This window comes from Barbatula barbatula, assembly GCF_947034865.1.
Source record: "Barbatula barbatula genome assembly, chromosome: 20".
Classification (NCBI taxonomy): Eukaryota; Metazoa; Chordata; class Actinopteri; order Cypriniformes; family Nemacheilidae; genus Barbatula; species Barbatula barbatula.
Genome location: NC_136783.1, coordinates 11076747 through 11096781, shown reverse-complemented (window position 1 = coordinate 11096781; position 20035 = coordinate 11076747). Strand labels below are relative to the sequence as shown.

At 37.2% G+C, this 20035-nt stretch overlaps 1 protein-coding gene across 1 annotated transcript in view; it reads left to right on the top strand.

Moving 5' to 3' along the window:
• Positions 1 to 2013: 2013 nt before the first annotated feature.
• suclg2 (succinate-CoA ligase GDP-forming subunit beta) overlaps positions 2014 to 20035 on the top strand; it is a 103039-nt gene continuing 85017 nt past the window's right edge. Inside the window, exon 1 of the mRNA XM_079483690.1 lies at positions 2014 to 2167. Within this exon, the coding sequence (XP_079339816.1) occupies positions 2084 to 2167 (84 nt within the window). The 5' untranslated portion in view covers positions 2014 to 2083. The remainder of the gene's footprint in view (positions 2168 to 20035) is intronic.

Genomic DNA, 20035 nt, shown 5'->3' with positions numbered 1-20035 from the left:
AATATGCTGAAACAATAAATGACATTCATGTATTCTGACCACTGTACTAAAAAATGCTGCACGTTTATGATTGGAGATGAAGAACACATACGGCAACTGAGACACAAATTTAAATACAAAACACTATTATGGAAAAAAATATGACCGAAGCATAAATGTTTGGATAAAGCCTGCATATCAATTCAGTATGAAAAGCAAAAAGCTTTGTTCAGTGAGCTGAGAAGAATCCCCGCCCTTTATTAAACATCCAAGTTCAGGTCAGCATCATTACCATATTACAGCTCTTATAGCATGACAAACCAACATCCTCCCTCAGAAAGACAGCTTGGACGACAGATTGAAATATTGTGCATAGGCTGCAACTCTGCTTTGCAGACGATGGCTGCTTAAAATGGGTGAAAGGTAAAATAATATGCAACACAATTAAAATAGATGCGTGCCCAAAAATGATTTCACCCAAAAATAATATTCTTGTTATTTCGAACCAGTATGACTTTTGTTCTTCTGCAGAACACAAAAGAAGATATTTTAAAGAATGTTGGTAACCAAACAATGGCAGTACCCATTCACTTCTATTAGACACAAAACTAAACAGGTACCGACGCTGTTTGATTAACAACATTGTTTCAAATAGATTTTTTGTGTGTGTTTTGCTTCAAAAGACAAATCTGCTTTTCCCACGACTTTCCAAAAGAGCAAAAAATACAGAATGATGAATTTCAGCTGTCAGAAGAGAAGAAGACATCAAATTTACTGTAGCTTCCTCAACTGCAATTAGAGACTAAGTATATATAACAACGTGTTATAAAAATATAACAAAACGTGTATTCAAATGTGTGAAAATACATGATCACAATCTGTGAAAAGGGTCAGAGGCTTGTTTATGCGAATAAAACGTGAAAAAGAGTGTGTGTTTGTGTTAGAGAGAGAGAGAGAGAGAGATTCTCCTAGGTTCTCAGTGGTTCATCATCCTCTCTGAATGGGTTTCTGCTGACAGATTAGTCCGAAGCAAATGTCTCTCTTTCATAATCACCGGCTTTTATGATCATTTTGCCCTTGCTGCCCTTTCATGATGTCAGAAAGTATTGAGTGCTTTTGAGAATAGAGAGTGAGTGTGAAAAGCTATACTGCATGTGCGTCAATGTGTCTCAACGAAACGTCCTTTGCACTTAGGGAACGCACCGCCAACATTAAGGACACAATATATAGTTTATCAAGCCTCTGCGATGGCATTCCTCATAATAAAATGATCTTGATTCTGTGTTGATCGTGTTTTATCTAGTTGTGTCAGACTAGACAACAACTGGGCTGGATCTTAGTCAATCTAAAGAAAGATTTATGATAGTTAGGTCTTTTTTTCATGAGTGGTGTGGACACATCCCACCCTGATTAATGGAGAAATTATAAAAGCATTCAGGATCGCATAGTATGTGAAATCAAGATAAAGTACTGAACATAGCCTAAACAAACACAGGAGATACGGAATAAGCACTGCTTACACCCCACATATGCCTATCTATATTTTCTTTATTTAATAGATTATTAACAACAATATAAATAACAGAAACACATTTTGTTGCTAATATATATATATATATATATATATATATATATATATATATATATATATATATATTTGAGATTGTTAGATTATACATAAATAAATCATAAACTATTAATAAATTATTATAAAAAAGTATTATCCACTTATACACACATCGCTCTGCACGTATAGGCCAACTTTACAATATTTACATTTATATTTTATGTTTTCACGAAGAACTGCATGCGATTTTTTAAACATAAAAAGTGCCATATATTTATATATGTAGAGTTTAGATCCGAGAAAACTAAGTTTTTCAAAAATCGTGTTTTTTATTATGTTATCATGTTTTAATAGTTATTTATTGTGTTAGTTAAATAACCTATTGTCCACAAAGCAGATAAGTTTAAGAATGTAAGTTCAACCCTTTTGTAATATTGACAAAACAGGTTTCTCAAGACCTGTAACACAGATCTATAAACGTCACTCGCTCTCGCTCAACACACGTGTCAGCGCTTCAGGACTCTCTTCCGGTTCAAGATGGCGGCATCCATGGCTTGTAAGACTGTAGTGAGAGGACTCCGAGGAGCAAGTACAAAACATCTGTTTGTGAACAGAAATAAGGTAACACTGCGCTGATTTTAGATTTAACCATACAGCACGTGTTTTGACAAACGAGTGAAAGAAAAACGGCGTGACACTGTCGCTTTCTGTTAGTTTGAAGCTGCTGACATGATGCTTTCTCCTGCACAGAGCTGTCAGATATCGTTTCAGTGTTTGAGGATTGATAGCGATGGTAGTTTCACGTAATTTGATGATGCATTAACGATCATTCTGCTTTTGGGATTGCTATCCCAAAATTGCTCTGTCTCTGTCACACTTATAATAAGCATATAAATTACACGGATTTATACAATTGAAATTAGATTACGTTGAATTTGAGATGAATTTAACCGGATCCTATAATATTTATAGTTGTATTGTAAAGTTTTTTTTTCAAGATTATACCCATGAGTTGATTTTCTGAATTAAGCTGTCTGTTGGTGGCTATTCTGGTCTTTTTATGTAATTATTGTTTCACCTTGAGTTGTGTCCTCTGTTCAGGCTGTCAGGGAGCAATAGGCCAGAATCATGTCCATCTATCAACCTTTGACCCCATCAGTGATGAAACTCTTGCTGAGCTGGTCAATGGCATTTGCTATCTGTGTGAGACAAAGGTTTAAAGGTCGATTCTAATATTTACCTTAGACTCAAACTAGAAGCTCAGGAACCAGCTGTCGTTGTAGCTTTTGTGTGCTTTTTTTCATCAATGCTCTTGCAATTGTTTAGTCAGAATGCTTTAACAAATTTGACAAAATCTTAGTTTCTGCTTTGGGGCGGGCGGATCTTCACCTCAACATCGTGCATTAAAACGAACTTTAATGCACGACTAGCTGTGGATTAACCCTTACATATGTGACATCATTTAAAAATATTTTAATGCCATTGTACAAACACACTATTTACAGTCAGCCATGATTTATTTACAGCAAGCAAGAGTGTTCAATAGCAAGGGGAATACTGAAGTAAATAGAAGGGCTGTGCACTTAATCGTAATCGTAAATTTTGGCCTTCATCAATTACAAAAACAATATAATCGAGGTAAACGATTATTGTGCCGCATTTCATTTTGCAAGGATCCTCTCTTTTCTTGTAGTATAAATCCACAGCGCACACCTTTCCTTTACAGTGGTTAAGCAGTGCTATTTCTTTACATTGCTTTTAAACTGCTTTTATGAGTAATCGTGTTAAATAATCGGGATCTCAATATTGGCCAAAATAATCGTCATTATGATTTGTGTCATAATCGAGAAGCCCTTGTAACTAGTTAACCTCCATGAGGTGATTAAGGATGGTCCGAATACCATTTTTCAGGGAGCGGGCTGAACATATTCTTGTCTCATATTCTTATGTTAAACACATAATAAATCACAAACTAGCATTTCTATAGGCGTACTACTGTGCCTGCAGCTTGCTATTTTACTTCTTCATTGCGCAGGTGCTGCATAGCCGTGTTTTAAAAGTCGCTAAGCGATCAAGTTTATTTCAGCGCTCGCTTTGTATTGGTATTCTTTGTATTGGTATTTTTGTGTTGATCATTTTGATTCAAATAATTTGAACATTTTGAAGCAGAAGACGCTATTCTCTTGTCTCCGAAATATGGGTGCTCGCGATTTGGGATTTGCATTCCTGCTTGATTTAGCTAAATACGGATAATATATTTTTACTTTTTAAATTATTTACGAATATAAATAACTCTTAACTCTTGTTTTCGTAGCCAATGTAGTTAGCTTTTATTATACATAACCATAATACAGTAAATTATGATAATCAACGATTTATATGTTTATGTACTCCTGTTTCAAAAAAATCCAAATACATAAGTGCGGTGATGTACGTTGCGGTTGTTTATATTAAGATTCTAAATCATTTCTTCATGTGCCAAGCTTTTTTAAAGGAAAATTGCACTTTCATATGGGACAACAGCACAAAGTAGATCAACCATTTAGTTTCAATGGATATTCAGTCATTTGGACAGTTGGAGAGTTGAACAGAAAGTTTCAAGTAGGTCATTGAATGGTGTCTTATGTTCTGTTTTCATCCTGACTGGTTTTCCTAAATAATAAATCTGTTCCAGAGGATAGACTCTCTTTGAGAAGTTCTCCTTGTATTCTTCTTTAGTAAAGTCAGTGGTATAACCAAGGAGTAGTTCAAATGTAAATACATGTTTACATGCAGGGTATTTGTTCAATTATAGAATCCGAATAATCCAAACCTCTACAATTTTTGAGGTGTAAAAAAATAACGTGCAGACCAAATGATCACCCTTATACAAGCAAGAGTGTAATTACTGTACATTACTGGCTGCATAATAATCACCTTTCAACACAATAATCAATGATTTTTTTTATTCAGTACCCAAAATACATCACAGTAGTTCATATTACTTCCATATTAAACTGCCAAATAATAAAATTCATTCAATTTCTTAATCTCTGGTACATTTGATGTATATAATTATTAGTTAAATCCATTAGCTGGGGTTTTAAAGTCTTGTAGAGAGATTTTTACATAGGAAAATGACATTGGATGAACACCAATTCAGTAAATAGGGCATCTCTTCATTACTCAGTGCAGTCCACGCTGCCGTAAGATTCGGAGTAGTAGTGCATGCAGAGTGCTTAGATAGCATATATTTTCATTTCGGTGGTATAATGAGATGCAACCTGCTGCAACTTGGTACAAGCCTCATCCATCTGAGATAGGGTCCTGCTCTAATGAGATGGTACATAGTGCCAAGTGCACTTATACTATCTTTATGGCAATGTCTTTTTTAAGGCTTGTTTTCTATCAGAAGTGACATCTTTATGGTATTAGATGTTTAAAGCATGAAGATGAAGATTACAAAAGTTATTCATAAAGATGATCTATAAAGGCCTGAAGATTGTGTGAAGGTCACTTTAATTTAAGAAGCTAGTCTTTTAAAAACCGATGTCATGATGTTCTTCAGACGTTAATGATATGTAGATTAGGGCACCCGTTTTCTTTCAGTTTGGACTTTCCACGTTTGGATCACGTCCATATTTGTCTTTCTCTTTAGGAGTCTGGCTGTCTGCCAGCTGCTGACATTGATCAATGATCTTTTTATTCAATTAGTGACAGTGTACGTTGAAGCTATCAGTCGTCACAAACCTTTGCACTCAGAATTCCTCTACCAGTGTGCCTGAGCTTTTACGATGTCCGCTTTATTGGACTTTTTACCACAGAGATAAGCAGCAGTGATTGGCCAATCAGATGTAGTGCCGCTCAGACACATATCGCACCAATTCAGTCTCATCTATTGTGACACTTTAAAAATTAGAGATGGCTTGTCTTCGACAATACCCACAAAAAGGAGATGTATTTGAGACAGACGATGTTCGATAATGCCAGAGGCCTCAGACATTCCTGTCTGGAAGTAGAGATAATCCAAAAGCTGTTTTCCTCATCACAACTCTCACAGCTGCGTCTCCAGAAGTTAAAGGAACGTTTGTGGCTGCGTTCGCAAAATATTTACGCAAGGACTAAAGGCGTCAAAGCTCGTTGGCCTCACATTAACGCGTGGCAGCTTGAGAAGCGCTACTGGAGTGCTGAAACAAGAGCAGTGGAGTCTCTGGGATAGGGCGGCGTGCTGAATATTTTAAACCGGGGCGACTCTGGTGCAGGAACTTCAAACAGCATGCGTTTCTCCCATCTGTCCACAGCAAGAACACATTTACATTTCCTGGCCGCCAGGGATACAGTAGAGCAAGTTTGCCGTAACTGGATTTAAATATCGTTTCACCAAGGTTAATAGCCATTTCTGTTACTCGTGAGGGCTGTTTAGACGTTTTCAATAATTTAGGAAGGCAGCGATCATTCAAAAGACTTTTGGCAATGTTCTCAAGGAGACGTTCCTCCTTCGAATGCTCCTGTGGGCCACATATTCCGCTCCATTTGGGATAATTCTTCTGTAATGATGATTATGATGAGGCTGAATTTAGTGTTACAGAAAATTAAAAGTTGTGATGGCTGTGTCAATGGAAGTTGAGGAAAAGTTGAAAAGTTTTTTTAATCGGATATTTCTTTTCTTGTCATGTGTTCTTTCAAATGCCCGAAGGGCCCATTTTAGGGTATATTGCACTGTAAGAAATGAACAGTTGGTTCAACTTAAAAAAACTATTTCAATTGGTAACACCTAAAAAAAAAATGTTTTCCAATTTAATTTTACTAGGTCAGTTGCACTGAAATTGTTTGTGTTCATTCAAACCACACAATTTGCATGAATCTAACTTAATTTTACTGCATTTCAACTTAAACATATACATTTTTCTCAAATCATTATATTTCATTACCTGCAAGTAAAAACCTTATAATTCCAAACCAAATATTACTTAAAAGTAAAAAATGTATTTAATAATTTGTGAATTATTTATTTTCCTGAAAATGCTAATTAATGTTATCATAAGTTTTAAATTGCTTTATAAATATTTATTAACATTAATTCATTCATTCATTTATTCATAGACTGTCAGTATTTTTCTTAATCTGGACATACAATTACAAATGCGTACAAGACATACACATACAAACCTATATCTTGACGGGCAATAAAGTACAACCCCAAAACAGAAAAAGTTGGGACAAAGTCTTAAATTAAAATTAAAACTGAAAACAGTGATTTGAAAACACTTTTTGGTGTGTATTGCACTTAGAAACTTTAGACTAACCTTTGTCTGATGTTTTACAAGATTAATTTTATTGTCTCTTCAAAATAAACACATATATGCACTTTGAGTCTTGCAACATATTCCAAAAAAAGTTGGGACAGTAAAACATTTACCACTTTGTTACATTGCCATTTCCTTTCACAACACTCAAAAGACGTCTTGGGACAGAAGACACCAAGTGATTTAATGTTTCAGGTGGAATTTTGTCCCATTCTTCCTGTAAACATGTCTTGAGGTGTGCAACAATATGAGGTCTTCGTTGTCGCATTTTACGCTTCAAAATGCGCCACACATTTTCTATTTGAGACAGATCAGGACTGCAGGCAGGCCAGTCCAGCACCCGCACCCTGTTCTTTCGCAGCCATGCCTTTGTAAGGCGTGCAGAATGTGGCTTTGCATTATCCTGTTGAAATATGCATGGCCGTCCCTGGAAGAGGCATCGTCTTGAAGGCAGCATTTGTTGCTCTAAAATCTTTATGTATTTCTCAGCATTAATGGTGCCATCACAGAAGTGCATGTTACCCTTGCCAGTGGCACTGACGCAACCCAAGACCATGACAGACCCTGGTTTCGGTACTTGTTGCTGATAACAGTCTGGATGGTCCTTTTCAACTTTGGTCCGGATCACCCGACGTCCATTTTTTCCAAAAAAAACCTCAAAAACTGATTCATCTGACCATAATACACGTTTCCACTGTGTCATGGTCCATTCTAGATGTCTCCGAGCCCAGACACGTCGACGGCGCTTATGGACACTGTTAAGATAAGGCTTCCTTTTGGCACAGTAAAGTTTGAAGTGGCATTTGTGGATGTAGTTTCGTATTGTGCTGCTTGACAAAGGTTTGTCAAAGTAATTCTGAGCCCATGTGGTTATATCAGCTATGGAAGAATGACGATTCTTGATACCGTGCCGTTTTAGGGCACGGAGGTCACGGGAGTTCAGCGTAGGCTTGCGCCCTTGGCCTTTATGCACTGAAATTGCACCAGATTCCTTGAATCTTTTAATGATGTTGAATACTGTAGAGTACGAAATATTCAAATCTCTTCCTATCTGTCTTTGAGAAATACTTTTTTTAAACTTTTCAATAATTTTCTCACGTGTTTCTTGGCAAACTGGTGATCCTCGGCCCATCTTTGCTGCTAAAGGACTAGGCCTTTCCTGGGTGCTGGTTTTATACCAAATCATGACTACAATCACTTGTTGACATCACCTATTTCAAATCACATTGTTAAAAAATGTTTTACCTCATTATAGCCCAAAATCTACCCTCCGTCCCAACTTTTTTTGAAAGGTGTTGCAGGCATCACATTACAAATGTGCCTACATTTTCCATGAAATAGATTTTTTTTCCTTTTTCAACATTTGATATGTTGTCTGTACCCGTTTGGCAACTAAATATGAGTTTATGCGATTTGCAGATTATTACATTTTGTTTTTATTTACATTTTACACAATGTCCCAACTTTTTCTGTTTTGGGGTTGTATATAAAAACAATAATTTCAATTGTCTTTTGCCATCACAACTAAAAAATACACATATTTCTGAAAAATAAATCAAAATAGAATATGCTGACAATTAGATGGTCTTCAGGACTTTATCACAGGAAAACATAAAAAATTAGATTTTACAAATATGTGATAGAAAAGCGGATCATTTTCATGTTCAGTCCCAACTTAAGTAATTTCTGTGACCCTCCCTGTGAATACGAGCTAATGGTAAAGGTATTCTTTTATAACATTGATATCTTAACAATTGAACAATTGTTAACAATTGAAATCAATAATTGACAACAAATGATCATGCTCTTAAATTCCTGAAGTTATCGCAAAAGTTTTCCATTAAAAAGCTTTAGGTCCTGAGGAGAGAAAAAAGTGGTCCTAAACGGTTTTCTTATAAATGAGATGTGTAAATACAGATATCTACAACAAAACATCATGATTGTAAAACCTGTACAGTCTTTGAAACACATTTTTCATTCAAGCCTTAACATTTTTCCTAGACAAAGCAGCTGGGCAAATGAAGATAACGTTAAACATGAGATTGGAGACCTACATCATTGTTTTGGGTGAGAAATACATTAACAAATTAGCAAACGTGTTACGCTGAAATCCTCTCAGCCTTGAGCGTTCTGTCCTCACAAGTTAAGATATTGACAGACGGAAAGATTACGTCTGTCATGTAGTTTGATAGACGGAAAGATAACATATCCAGTTAAAATGAATTAAGACACATGCTCCCAACACCAAAACTTAATACATCCATCTACACCGCACGCGTCCAGCGCGATGCTACAATAAAAAAAAGAAGAACGAGGCGTTGTCGTGCCGCATCCAGTGGGGACAGAATTTCTGCTATAACAGGTTTTATTGTGATAAATTTGAGTAATCAAGAATTTCTGATGAAGTTGAAAAAGTCTACAATTCTGAGTTACATTTCGGAATGCAAAAGAGAAAACGTAGACTTATAGTTTTAGCTTTCCAACAAACACCCATCTTCACTTTTTACAGTGTGAAGGCCACTTTCCGGCAGTATTTAGCTCTAAAACTTCTCAAAAACACAAGACTCAGTACTCAATACAGACTAGTCAAGGTCTACAGGATTCCTTGAAAGTTATAGGCAGGTTTGTTTGAGTGGGGTTGAAACTAAATTTCGCTGAATTTTACATTTTTGTTGTATTATGTTTGTCTGTTTACTCCTATTTGCCCTTGTTGACCTCCTTCTTTATTAGCTCTGCATGATGTTCCTCATTAAATATGCTAATTGCTAACTATTTCATATCTGTAGAGACTTGCCTTCACCTTCAGCCTGTCACCGTCTTCAGGAGATTAAGCAAAAAGCGTATCCCATGATGCAAATCTGTACGATCTAAATCCGTCAACATGCTCTGCTGACACGCGCCACGGCATAACGGTGGTCTCTTGTCAACTTGTCAAAAGGCTGTCGCTCATCCAGTGCTAGCCTTGCTGAAAAGTCAGACGCTAATACCGGCTTTAAAACAAAATCAGAGAGCGCTCAAAGGGCACAAATGACTTTACTCAACCATTTCTACGGCACCAGCTAATTTAATAATTGCCTTATTATGCAACACTGACCTAGCGTGAATATTGATGTTCCGAATTAAAACATTTCCCCATTTGTTTCAATAAGCACACATGTCATTTCCTTTCATTAAACCTGAAGCCTGTCTGGTGGCCCGAAAAAACTCCTTCACGATATAATTTCAGTTCTTAAAGCTGTTGTATGTGAAGCAGCCTAACAAGGTACCAAGAGTAGGGGACTCCCACCCTCTTCCTGTATGGCCATTTCTGGGTTTATTTCCACCTCTGTGTTTTTGGTGTGTTTATTGAGCAATGGGGCTTGACTTTTCGGGACTTTTATAATTCAAATGTTTACTGCCATGATGTTTCAGTCGTTTTGTAGAGGACAAATATACTTGTTATCAAGGCTTTGGTATATCTGAGATGACCTTACAGTATAATAAACACTCGCAGACACCACTGTATTGTTAAGGGGCTGGCTTTATAATATTTGCTGTATTACGCAGGTTTAATGGCTGCTATCAATTCTGAAGAAAGCAAACCAATTGGTTACAATCAGGAATGGAAAAATGTGTAGATGTTTTAAATCACGATGCCCCTGAAGGATTCTGCAAGATAATTAAATGTGAGGCCATTTGGAGGTGCTAATTAAGAACAGTCATTTCAAAGGGTTTATGGCAGAACTATGACTGGTAATGCAGATTTTAACCCTTGGAGACAGCTGCTCTCTGACTGTTGGTAAGCAGTTTCTGAGGAGCGCTGTGTGTGGATATTTGAAATTCACACCCAATAAACACACTTCTATGCAAAAGAAACACACTCCTACCTTTATTACTCCTCCTTTGAAATGAAAGCACTGCAAATTAACCAATATGTGAATAGGACACAAGCAGCAAACCAGCTCTAGATATATGACACTCCACATTGAACTACAACAATATCTGCATGTCTTAGATCTGTGAAATAACAAAACTGTTACTCAGATATCAAACTGAAACAAACCAATCTCTGCATCAATATCACTAACTTCTCTCCGTTTTAAAGGGATTCACATATTAATCGGAGTCCTTGTTCGTTACACATCTTTTTACAGTTATGTTCCTCTGACCTTTTCTTTTTGGGTTTATCAGCCATTTCTCCTGTCTTTCTACAAGTTTCTCGCTTGCTCACTCTCTCCTTTGCCGTCATGATACTAGGGATGCTCCGATCCGATATTCGTATCGGGTATCGGCGTCGATACGTAATAAAATTCTAGATCGGGTATCGGTGCAATTTGTCACCGATACCCGATCTGACATAAAATTTGTGCTAGACGATGTAAAAGTTCATGGAGACACCGGCGCTTAAACTCTCTCGTGGGCGGCTGTGCATTGCGCAACGTGCGACATCATACGCTAGCAACGTGCGACATCATACGCTAGCAACGTGCGACATCATACGCTAGCAACGTGCGACATCATACGCTAGCAACGTGCTCTGTACGTAGTGCACGTGAACAAGTGAACATATAGCAGCGAACAGCATGGAGCGAGCCAAAATATCTGTCATTTGGAGTTATTTTACAACAGCTACGCCAATAAGTTCCACCGCTTTCATTGTTATGGATGGGCAACCGCTGTCCGTCGTTGCGAATAATGGCTTCAGACTCCTTATAAACCACCTGGAGCCGCAGTACACGCCGAAGCGTAAATATTTATCTGATATTTATCTCTACCTTGAACTGTACCGAAAAGTCTGCAAACACATATCCGAAAAAGTTAAAGATGTCAATGCGGTGAGTTTTACAACAGTTATCTGGATCTGCGACGTGTCGCTTTTAAGTTTAACCACACACTGGTTGGATGAGAATTTTGTGCCACAAAATGCCACGTTAAATGCAACAAACATGAGCAGTTTGACTAAGCTAGGGAAGCTAGCGTTTTATTCATATGTTTCTGTGTTGGATGTTAAACTAAAACTTTAGTTTAGTTAAGTGGACTTTGCTTTAGTGACTAAAGCATTAAAAAGATCTGATTCATGTTATTTTGAATATCTAAAGCAGTAAAGCTATTACTTTTTTTGCTCAATTTCAGCTGCTTTATTGCGAATTGATTTTTAAATTATTTTTGCACTTTCTTAAAAATTATTAAGAGATTTTGTTTCCATTTATTTATACCCGTTTATCAAGCTAGTGAAGCTGTTGTTTTATTCAGCTGCTTAATTTGCACCTTAATTTTGAATGTCTTTTGTCCAAAGATAGTGAACACTTTTGTGTTATTTTTCATTTGTTTTGCACCGGTGCTGGTTTAATAAACTATTTACTACATTTTTGAATCATTAGTTTGTTATTTTGTTTTACGGGGTCAGGAAATTTATGTTAAGTCGAGCCTAATGTCTTGCACAGCAATGCACATAGTTTATTAAGTAATTGTGCACTTTACATTTTTTACCTTAGTATCGGATCGGTACTCGGTATCGGCCAATACTGAATCTCAGGTATCGGAATCGGTATCGGAAGCAAAAAAGGTGGATCGGAGCATCCCTACATGATACGTATACGCCCCACATTTCCGGCTATGAGAGTGTTAAGACTAATTCACACTGATTCATGAAACTTTTGTTGGATCAGTGTGAATTAGCCTTTATGGTGTTGTGTGGATCAGTGCAATCCACCTTCTTTTTCCTCATTTAGACAGTTTTTTCAGCACACACACAGAACAGACTAGGGCTATCAGCAAAAAAAGATATATATATATTTGGGATTTAATAGTCGAGCTTCAGCTCAGTATTTTCAATAATGTGCAGAACAGCAGAGATGGGCAACGTTAAGATTTTACCATTATTACTGCTCTACAAATGTACTTCATTACTGAATTTTACTTGAAACACTTATATGCATGTTTATTTTGTCTAAATAAAGAACGGAATTACTTGATTTCATTATTAAAGTATTACATACACAGGCTGTTTTATTATTTTTTAAAGTATTTCAGATTTTTAAAGCAAGTAGAATATGTTGAATGTTGAAGGCTTACTGCACCTTTAAACCTTAAACTGCTCCTCTCATAATTTGTCAATGTGATGTTCATGAGTCAATATCATTGTTGACCATGGGACAACTTTCCAATGAATCAAATTTTAGGGATGAGTGTGCTGTGATGCTTAGGTTTACAACCAAGGTTAGCTGTATTTTTGTGATTCACCCGTCCTATCTGTCTGGTTTCAAGTTTTTTTAAAGCAGCCTTTGATATATGGCAAAATGAGAGTGCATAAATTTTTGTATGTAAATGATGCAGTGATTATATGAGGATACATCCAATTGAAAAGGTTACTGTAATAGATATGGCGTGAAAAATGATCTCAGTGTTTTAATGTTTTCACTATCCACATGGATTATTCACAATGAAACAGAAGTGACCTTTGAAAGACCTCCAGAGAAGCTCTGGTTTTAAGCCCGGCTCAGAACATCTCTGTGATTGAGCTCTCCTAAACTTCTCTTCCTCTCCCCGAAGAATTGGATTTGTTAATACAGATTTGTAAATATCCATCCGTGAATAAGCTAGTTTTAAGGCAATATTTCTCACTGAAGAAGGCAGTTGTGTTCCTTATCCACTCCTTCTGTCCTTCTGATAAAGCCGAGTTGTGTCCAAGTCATGATAATGTTAGTGGGACTGAACGTCATCTCCATTGACTTGACGGTGCTCTCTGGCTCTTAGATGTTGAATTTGGGGATGACATCGCCTGTGGCGCTATAGAGTGAGGCGTGTCTTTATACAACGCGGCTGCGCAGAAACACGGCTCCTTTATTAAAAGCGGCTGCGCAGACACGAGTCTTCTTCATACAACTCGGGCTGTGCTGATGCATCTCTTCTTTGTACAGTTATAAAGTCAGGTGGGTCTGCACAAACTGTGTGTCCTCTTTATACTGTGTGAGCTCCGCAGACAGGCACAGAGCAGTGAGAGTCACTGCCGTTGCAGATGCATAAACATGCTTTCCTGTGGTTCAGTGGTTTGAGCATGGCGCTAGCAACGTTAGCAAGGTTGTGGGTTCGATCCCAGGGGATTGCACATACTTAGAAACACATCTATATAGTATAATGCGATGTAAGTCACTTTGGATAAAAACGTCAGCCCAACCATAGTTAATTTCTTTCTTGCGGTCTTTTACATAGTAAACGTGTGATGCTCATGAATGTGTATGCGTCTGCGCTGTATGAAGACATGAACACGTGAACGTCACCTCAAGAGTTGCTGTGCGAGTTTATTTCACGAACATTCGATTGTTTGAGTGAAGAAACAGACATACTAAAAAATATCCCATTTAGTACATTCCATTGCCATATTACATTCAAAATGCAATATAGTACAAATATATAAATAAGAAACATGAATAAAAAAGGAAAGAATCATTTAAAAGGTAAACAACTAACCTCAGCTTATGCATGATGCATTCATTTTTTCTAATTTGATTTTAGTTGCTTTTTTTTACTTTTAAATAGTTATATTTTTGTCCACATAAAACTTACCAGTCTTTTATTTTGTCAGGTCGTTAGAAGACTCTTATTTTTTCATGTGTGTAAGCTTCCCTCAGTAAAAAGTTCTGAAATGAAATCTCAGATCAACTCTGGAGATGAAATTCATGTGTTCATGTCCTCAGATATAACGTCGCACGTACACCTGTGCCGTTTATTCACTCAGACACGCAGAACAGCCAGATGGTATGTTTAAATAACAGGATTCAACATCCACAAGTCTGCATCTACTTATATGGACTCAATGCAGCCGGACAACAAGTTTCACTCGCAAAATAGACTAAAACTAAGTAAAATAGCGGTGTGCCATAAAGTCACATAGAAACAGGCACAACAACAAGTGAACGTCACACAAACAAGCGGCTCTGTTTAGTGCACCTGCCAAACTGTATCGCATGCAGACTACACTGGTAAATGCATAAAGTTATGTGTCGCACTGGACAGCCCTGTTAGGTGTGCATGTGTTTAAACAACCACAAAGACCGCTTTCAGCCTTTGGACATAATACTGTGACGCGAGCTAGTCAGACAGGATAAACTTTGCTGGCTAAAGTCCTAAAAGTTCGTTTAAAAGATAAAGAACGTACCAAGCACAATGTTCTCTCACCATTTTAACACACACACACACACACACACACACACACACTTACACGGTTTGTAGCAGTCTCGCGGTTGTCAGAGCAGAAATGAAAACGGGTATATTTTTCTGTAATTTATTCTGCAGCTTCTTCTGGGTTTACATAACATGTCCAGAGTTTTGCGGGCTGTGTGTCAGTAATAATGGTCTGTGGGGAAACGCGGTGCTCTGTGTGTACTGTAGTTAAAAGGATTAAACAAAGCTTCGATGCCTCAATGATTTTTTCTATTCAAATTACTTGAGTTACTCGAGAAATTGTTGCAGCCCTTATGTGACTGTTTATTTTATAACTTTGCATCAAATGCTGGCCAAATAACTAGTCATCTACCAAGTATTGAGTTTGACTACTGTAGTTTATCTGTTTATGTATATATTTATATTTGAATTGTTCACCCTGTACATTGTTGCTGTCAGGCGGAAACCTGGGATGCGTTCAGCCCCGACAAAATATTGCACAACGTTTTTTAAATGTAAACGGTGGTGCGGTTGAACACCCTGTTGTGATGATGCAAAATTAGAACAATGGCAGCTGAGAAGGACATTCTCTGTGTTCTTTTTGAAGAATTTTCGGAGCCTGATAAAGGCTATTAATTGTTGCGTATACCGAGCTGCAGCGGACACATTTAAAGGACTTCACCTGGACCCATTGTGGGAGGTGTCTCTTTAAAACCGCATGGGTTATATACATGTTGCTGCTGATTGGGCTGACATTCTTGACCCCACCTCCAGCAAACAAGAGAAAACGTATCTCAAAGCCATTTACACACCGTTGCAAACCGTTTCCACGAAATGTCTCGTTCCCGGAAACCGTAGCAAAACGTTGCGCACCGGTTTGAGCTTGAACATGCCCATGGTATCTCCATTTTTCCTGATTTTTATTTTGTTCATTAATATTACTCCTCCCTCATGATTTTCTTTGGATATTACAAATGCTGTATATACTAAAATATTCAAAAGAGCATGTCAACTTTGAGATCAAAGTGTACACGCATGTATGAAGGTGGAGAAACGTCATCAGAACGGGGCGAAATGGATGCAGAGCAGACCGACACTAAACTAGTGCCCAGAAAAAATGCTACCTCCTGTTATTTGGCGATATTTTCGTTTCAGGATATCAGAAACAAAGGTTTAGGTTTAACAGAGTGAACCACACATTTATATCCATTTTCTTTTTCAGAAGAGTTCAATGTCCGTTTGTTGGGATTATTTTCCTAAAACTGTGTACATCCGTATTTATGTTTTATTTGTTTCATTTACCTGTACTGTTGAGAATATAGATATTTTTTAAGTTAATATCTTAATAATTTATCTCAGTTGAGAAATACAAATTTCAGCATTTTCAGTTATCTGTGTGTGCATTTTCCTTGATATCAACCAAGTTGACCGTAGTCGCAATCGCACATCGCAATTTTTACCTCCATAATCGCAATGTAACATTTTCCTCAAATCGTGCAGCCCTAGTTTTAATAAATGCCAGTGGGTGACTTCTATTTGCTTGTTGCGTGTTTTTTAATCGTTGGGAGGTGGGTAGGTTAAGGGTAGGAGTGGGGTTAAGTGCTCTAAAATCTCTATTTTATATAAAAGTACAATACATAAGTCTGTTTTTCAAGTACAAAGAACTGAGCATGTCATGACACACATTTTTGAGTGCTTTTGTCTGGAGAGATTGGAAATATCCCAATCAGCCTGAATTCACCCTGTTCCCTTACTCTCTGTCTGGCTGTTTTTGAAGACCAGCACCCTATATGAACTGCATCTGGCAAACCACTCTAATTATTCTTCGAATCTGATTAGGAAATCTGCATAAATTAGTATGAAGATATGTAGTTAAGCAAACACATTCTAATAACGTTCTCTGCCTCTTCAATAACTTCGGTTAATGTAATGTAAGGCGATGGAAAAACATTTTTTATTCCAGTAACATCATAGCATACTTTACACAATCCAGTGAATTGATCCAATCTGCAATATGTCACACTGCAGATTTGTTAAAAGACTTGCCCATACTGTTTCAGGAAAATGCCTTGTATCATATTTACCTTTAGATGAGGATATTTAAAATTCTGGCAGAAATGATTTGGCTCTGTGTTTACTTCTTCCTGACTCCACTCAGCATCATTTTGTACAAACAGCCTCTGTGCGCAATTCATTTCAATGGGCTGATTTTACTAGCTGTCAAAATTAATGAGAAGCAGGTCTGGTATCTGAATAGGGTTATGAGAGTAATGAGTCAGCCAGAAGTCTATTACATTCAAGAGCTGCAGCACCCTCTCCAGCACTTTGGAGTGTACACACTATGGTTTTTAACCCTTACCTCTGAAGTTTGCGGGAATCACCTTTATATCCAGTTGGATTATAAGAGATCAGCCCATCCCTGTGGATCATTTGGCTGTTTTTGTCATTAGAGTATTGCTGACATATTAATTACTTAGGTTTTTAATCCTTAAGATTAAAAAAATGCAGTAAAATGAGTTCCTGCGTTTAGTGCTGTATAAATCATTAGACTGCTCTTTTTTTAGTCATTGAATGAGACCTGATGACAAATATAAAGGCTCCACAACCTCGTGTACCCCCTTAACTTTGTCCCAGACTTTCCAAAGTTGTTGTAGGGGCCTTGCGGAGCATCTGCTAGCCTGCAGAATTTGATTCAACTGCTGCCACAGCTTTCCTCTGTCCTCTCACCTTTGTGTGAGGACAACCGATAAGTCAAGATCTGCTGTGGGCCACCACGTCCTTAAGAGACATCTGGCATCCCAAAGGATCCGGAGATGCAATTCTTTTCAATGCTAATAAAGGAAACAAACCTAAAAGAAAAGCAAATGTTTTTGTTTAGGTCACTAAATTAGGTTGCTTCAGAATTGTTGGGTTGGTCTAGATGGCTCAAGAGATGAACTTTCTTTATTCACTGTCGTCATATACTCTCCCTCAAGTAGTTCCAAACCTGAATAAATGTTTTTCTGTTGAGTGTAATGGAAAGCATCAACTCTTACTAAGCCCTGTTCGGATGGTAATTGTTTCTCATAAGGAACAAAAAATCACGGTGTAGGCGCGAGTTTGTAATCCTGCGAACTCGGAAAATGCATTTTTCACGTGCTCAGTCACATGACTGAGTCAAATTTATATTTTAAAATGCCAATATCGAAAGTTTTTTCTTTTATTTTCTTCTTTCTATTCTTATCATCTCCCTCTATGTGTAGTGAAGCAGCAATCGTGATCTATCAGCAACAATTTATGTGAAGCTATATATATTAACGTACATGTTGTGTATGCTCGCGTGATGCATCTACGCGATCATGTTAACAGCGGGAACTTATTAAATGCTGAATCATCAGGTCATGATACAGACTGATACATGGTGTCCACCCGCCTACCGATTACATCTTTTGTCCACCTTGGCACCGACCCCCACAGTCATTTTCATTTTTTTATAGTAATAAATCACTTGGCTTAGTCATACGCCAAGGCTGTCCTGCTCGGAAAGGGTCACAAGCTAAACTGGAGTGGTCTAACTGGTGTTTGCAGGTACAGAAACTGAATAAAGGAGTGAAATGTAAAATAACTCTTCATTGTCTTCACAGTATGAATGAAATCTAGATCAAACCATATTAAAGTTTTTAACGTTGATCAGTCAGGAGCAGTGACTGTGTTTTGTCTTCATTCTTTGATGCTTGTTGAGCATTAAAACGGTGATCAGATGTTTATTATGCTGCTGTCCCTTTAAGAGCTAGCGCGCAGTGATCACATGACCTTTGTTACCCTTCATGTTTTAGTTCACTGCAAACTTTGAACAGTTTGTTTACGTTGCACTGGAAAGCCCAACTGTCACCGCTACAGCCTCGATTGTGAATGTACATGTAAGATTGGCTGTTTGATCTCTCTGCAACAGCTGCTGCACTGCTGGTGTAACTTTGTTACACTTGTCATTTTGTGCAAGTTCCAACAGAAACCTACGGTGTAACCGATCCTTTTTTTTTAATTAACCATGTCGTTTTTAAGCACGGTTGGTTAATAGTAAAATTCGGTAATCACTGCATCCCTACTTGAGAATGGTGAGTGAACACTGTGCTTGCTACGTTCCTTATCTTTAAACCAAACTTTTAGGAATTTAGCCCGCAAAGTTTATCCTGTGTGACTAGCGCACAACCCATAATTTTTACAATATGTGTTATGTCCAAAGGCTGAAAGCGGTCTTTGTGGCTGTTTAAACACATTCGCACCTAACAGGGCTGTACAGTGCGGCATATATGTATTTACCAGCGTAGCACGCATGCGATACAGTTTAGGAGTTAAACAGTGCTGCTTGTATGCATGAAATGCGTTTGTCGTTTTGCTTGTTTCTGTGTGACTTTAATTAATTATCAACATTGATAAGCTTATTTAAGAACATTTTACTTAAGTCTTACGACTTAAAGTCTGGTTAAAACAAATACATTACTATTTAATACAAAAAATAAAATCAAAACAAATTTTGGTAAACTAGGTGCATCATGCTTAAGAAATGTTTCATTTTCATTTATGCATCTGGCAGACGCTTTTATCCAAAGCAACTTGCGTTGGATTATCCTATACATTTATACATACGTATGTGCAATCCCCGGTGATCGAACCCACAACCTTGCTATATTATATATATATATATATTTGTATATTTGTATATTTGTGTTATATTGCATGTTGAGTGGAATATGGCAATGGAATGTACTAAATGGGTTTAGGATTCACAGATATTAATGTATGCAATACATTACATTACAATAAAATGCATATAATCAGCAATAAATGTTACTTTTTCTAAAAAGGAAACAAATTAGTTGTTCATTTCAAGAGACGTGTCTTATTTTCTCTTGTAAATGTAGTATTGCTCTTTAATAAAGAAAAAGTGCTTATTATCCGAAAACTCGATTAATCGATGGAATAATTAGTAGAATACTCGATTACTAAAATAATCGATAGCTCTCTGCAGCCCTCATTACTATTAACCTGAATATCACAATGTCTCTGAGGAGGTCCAAACCAT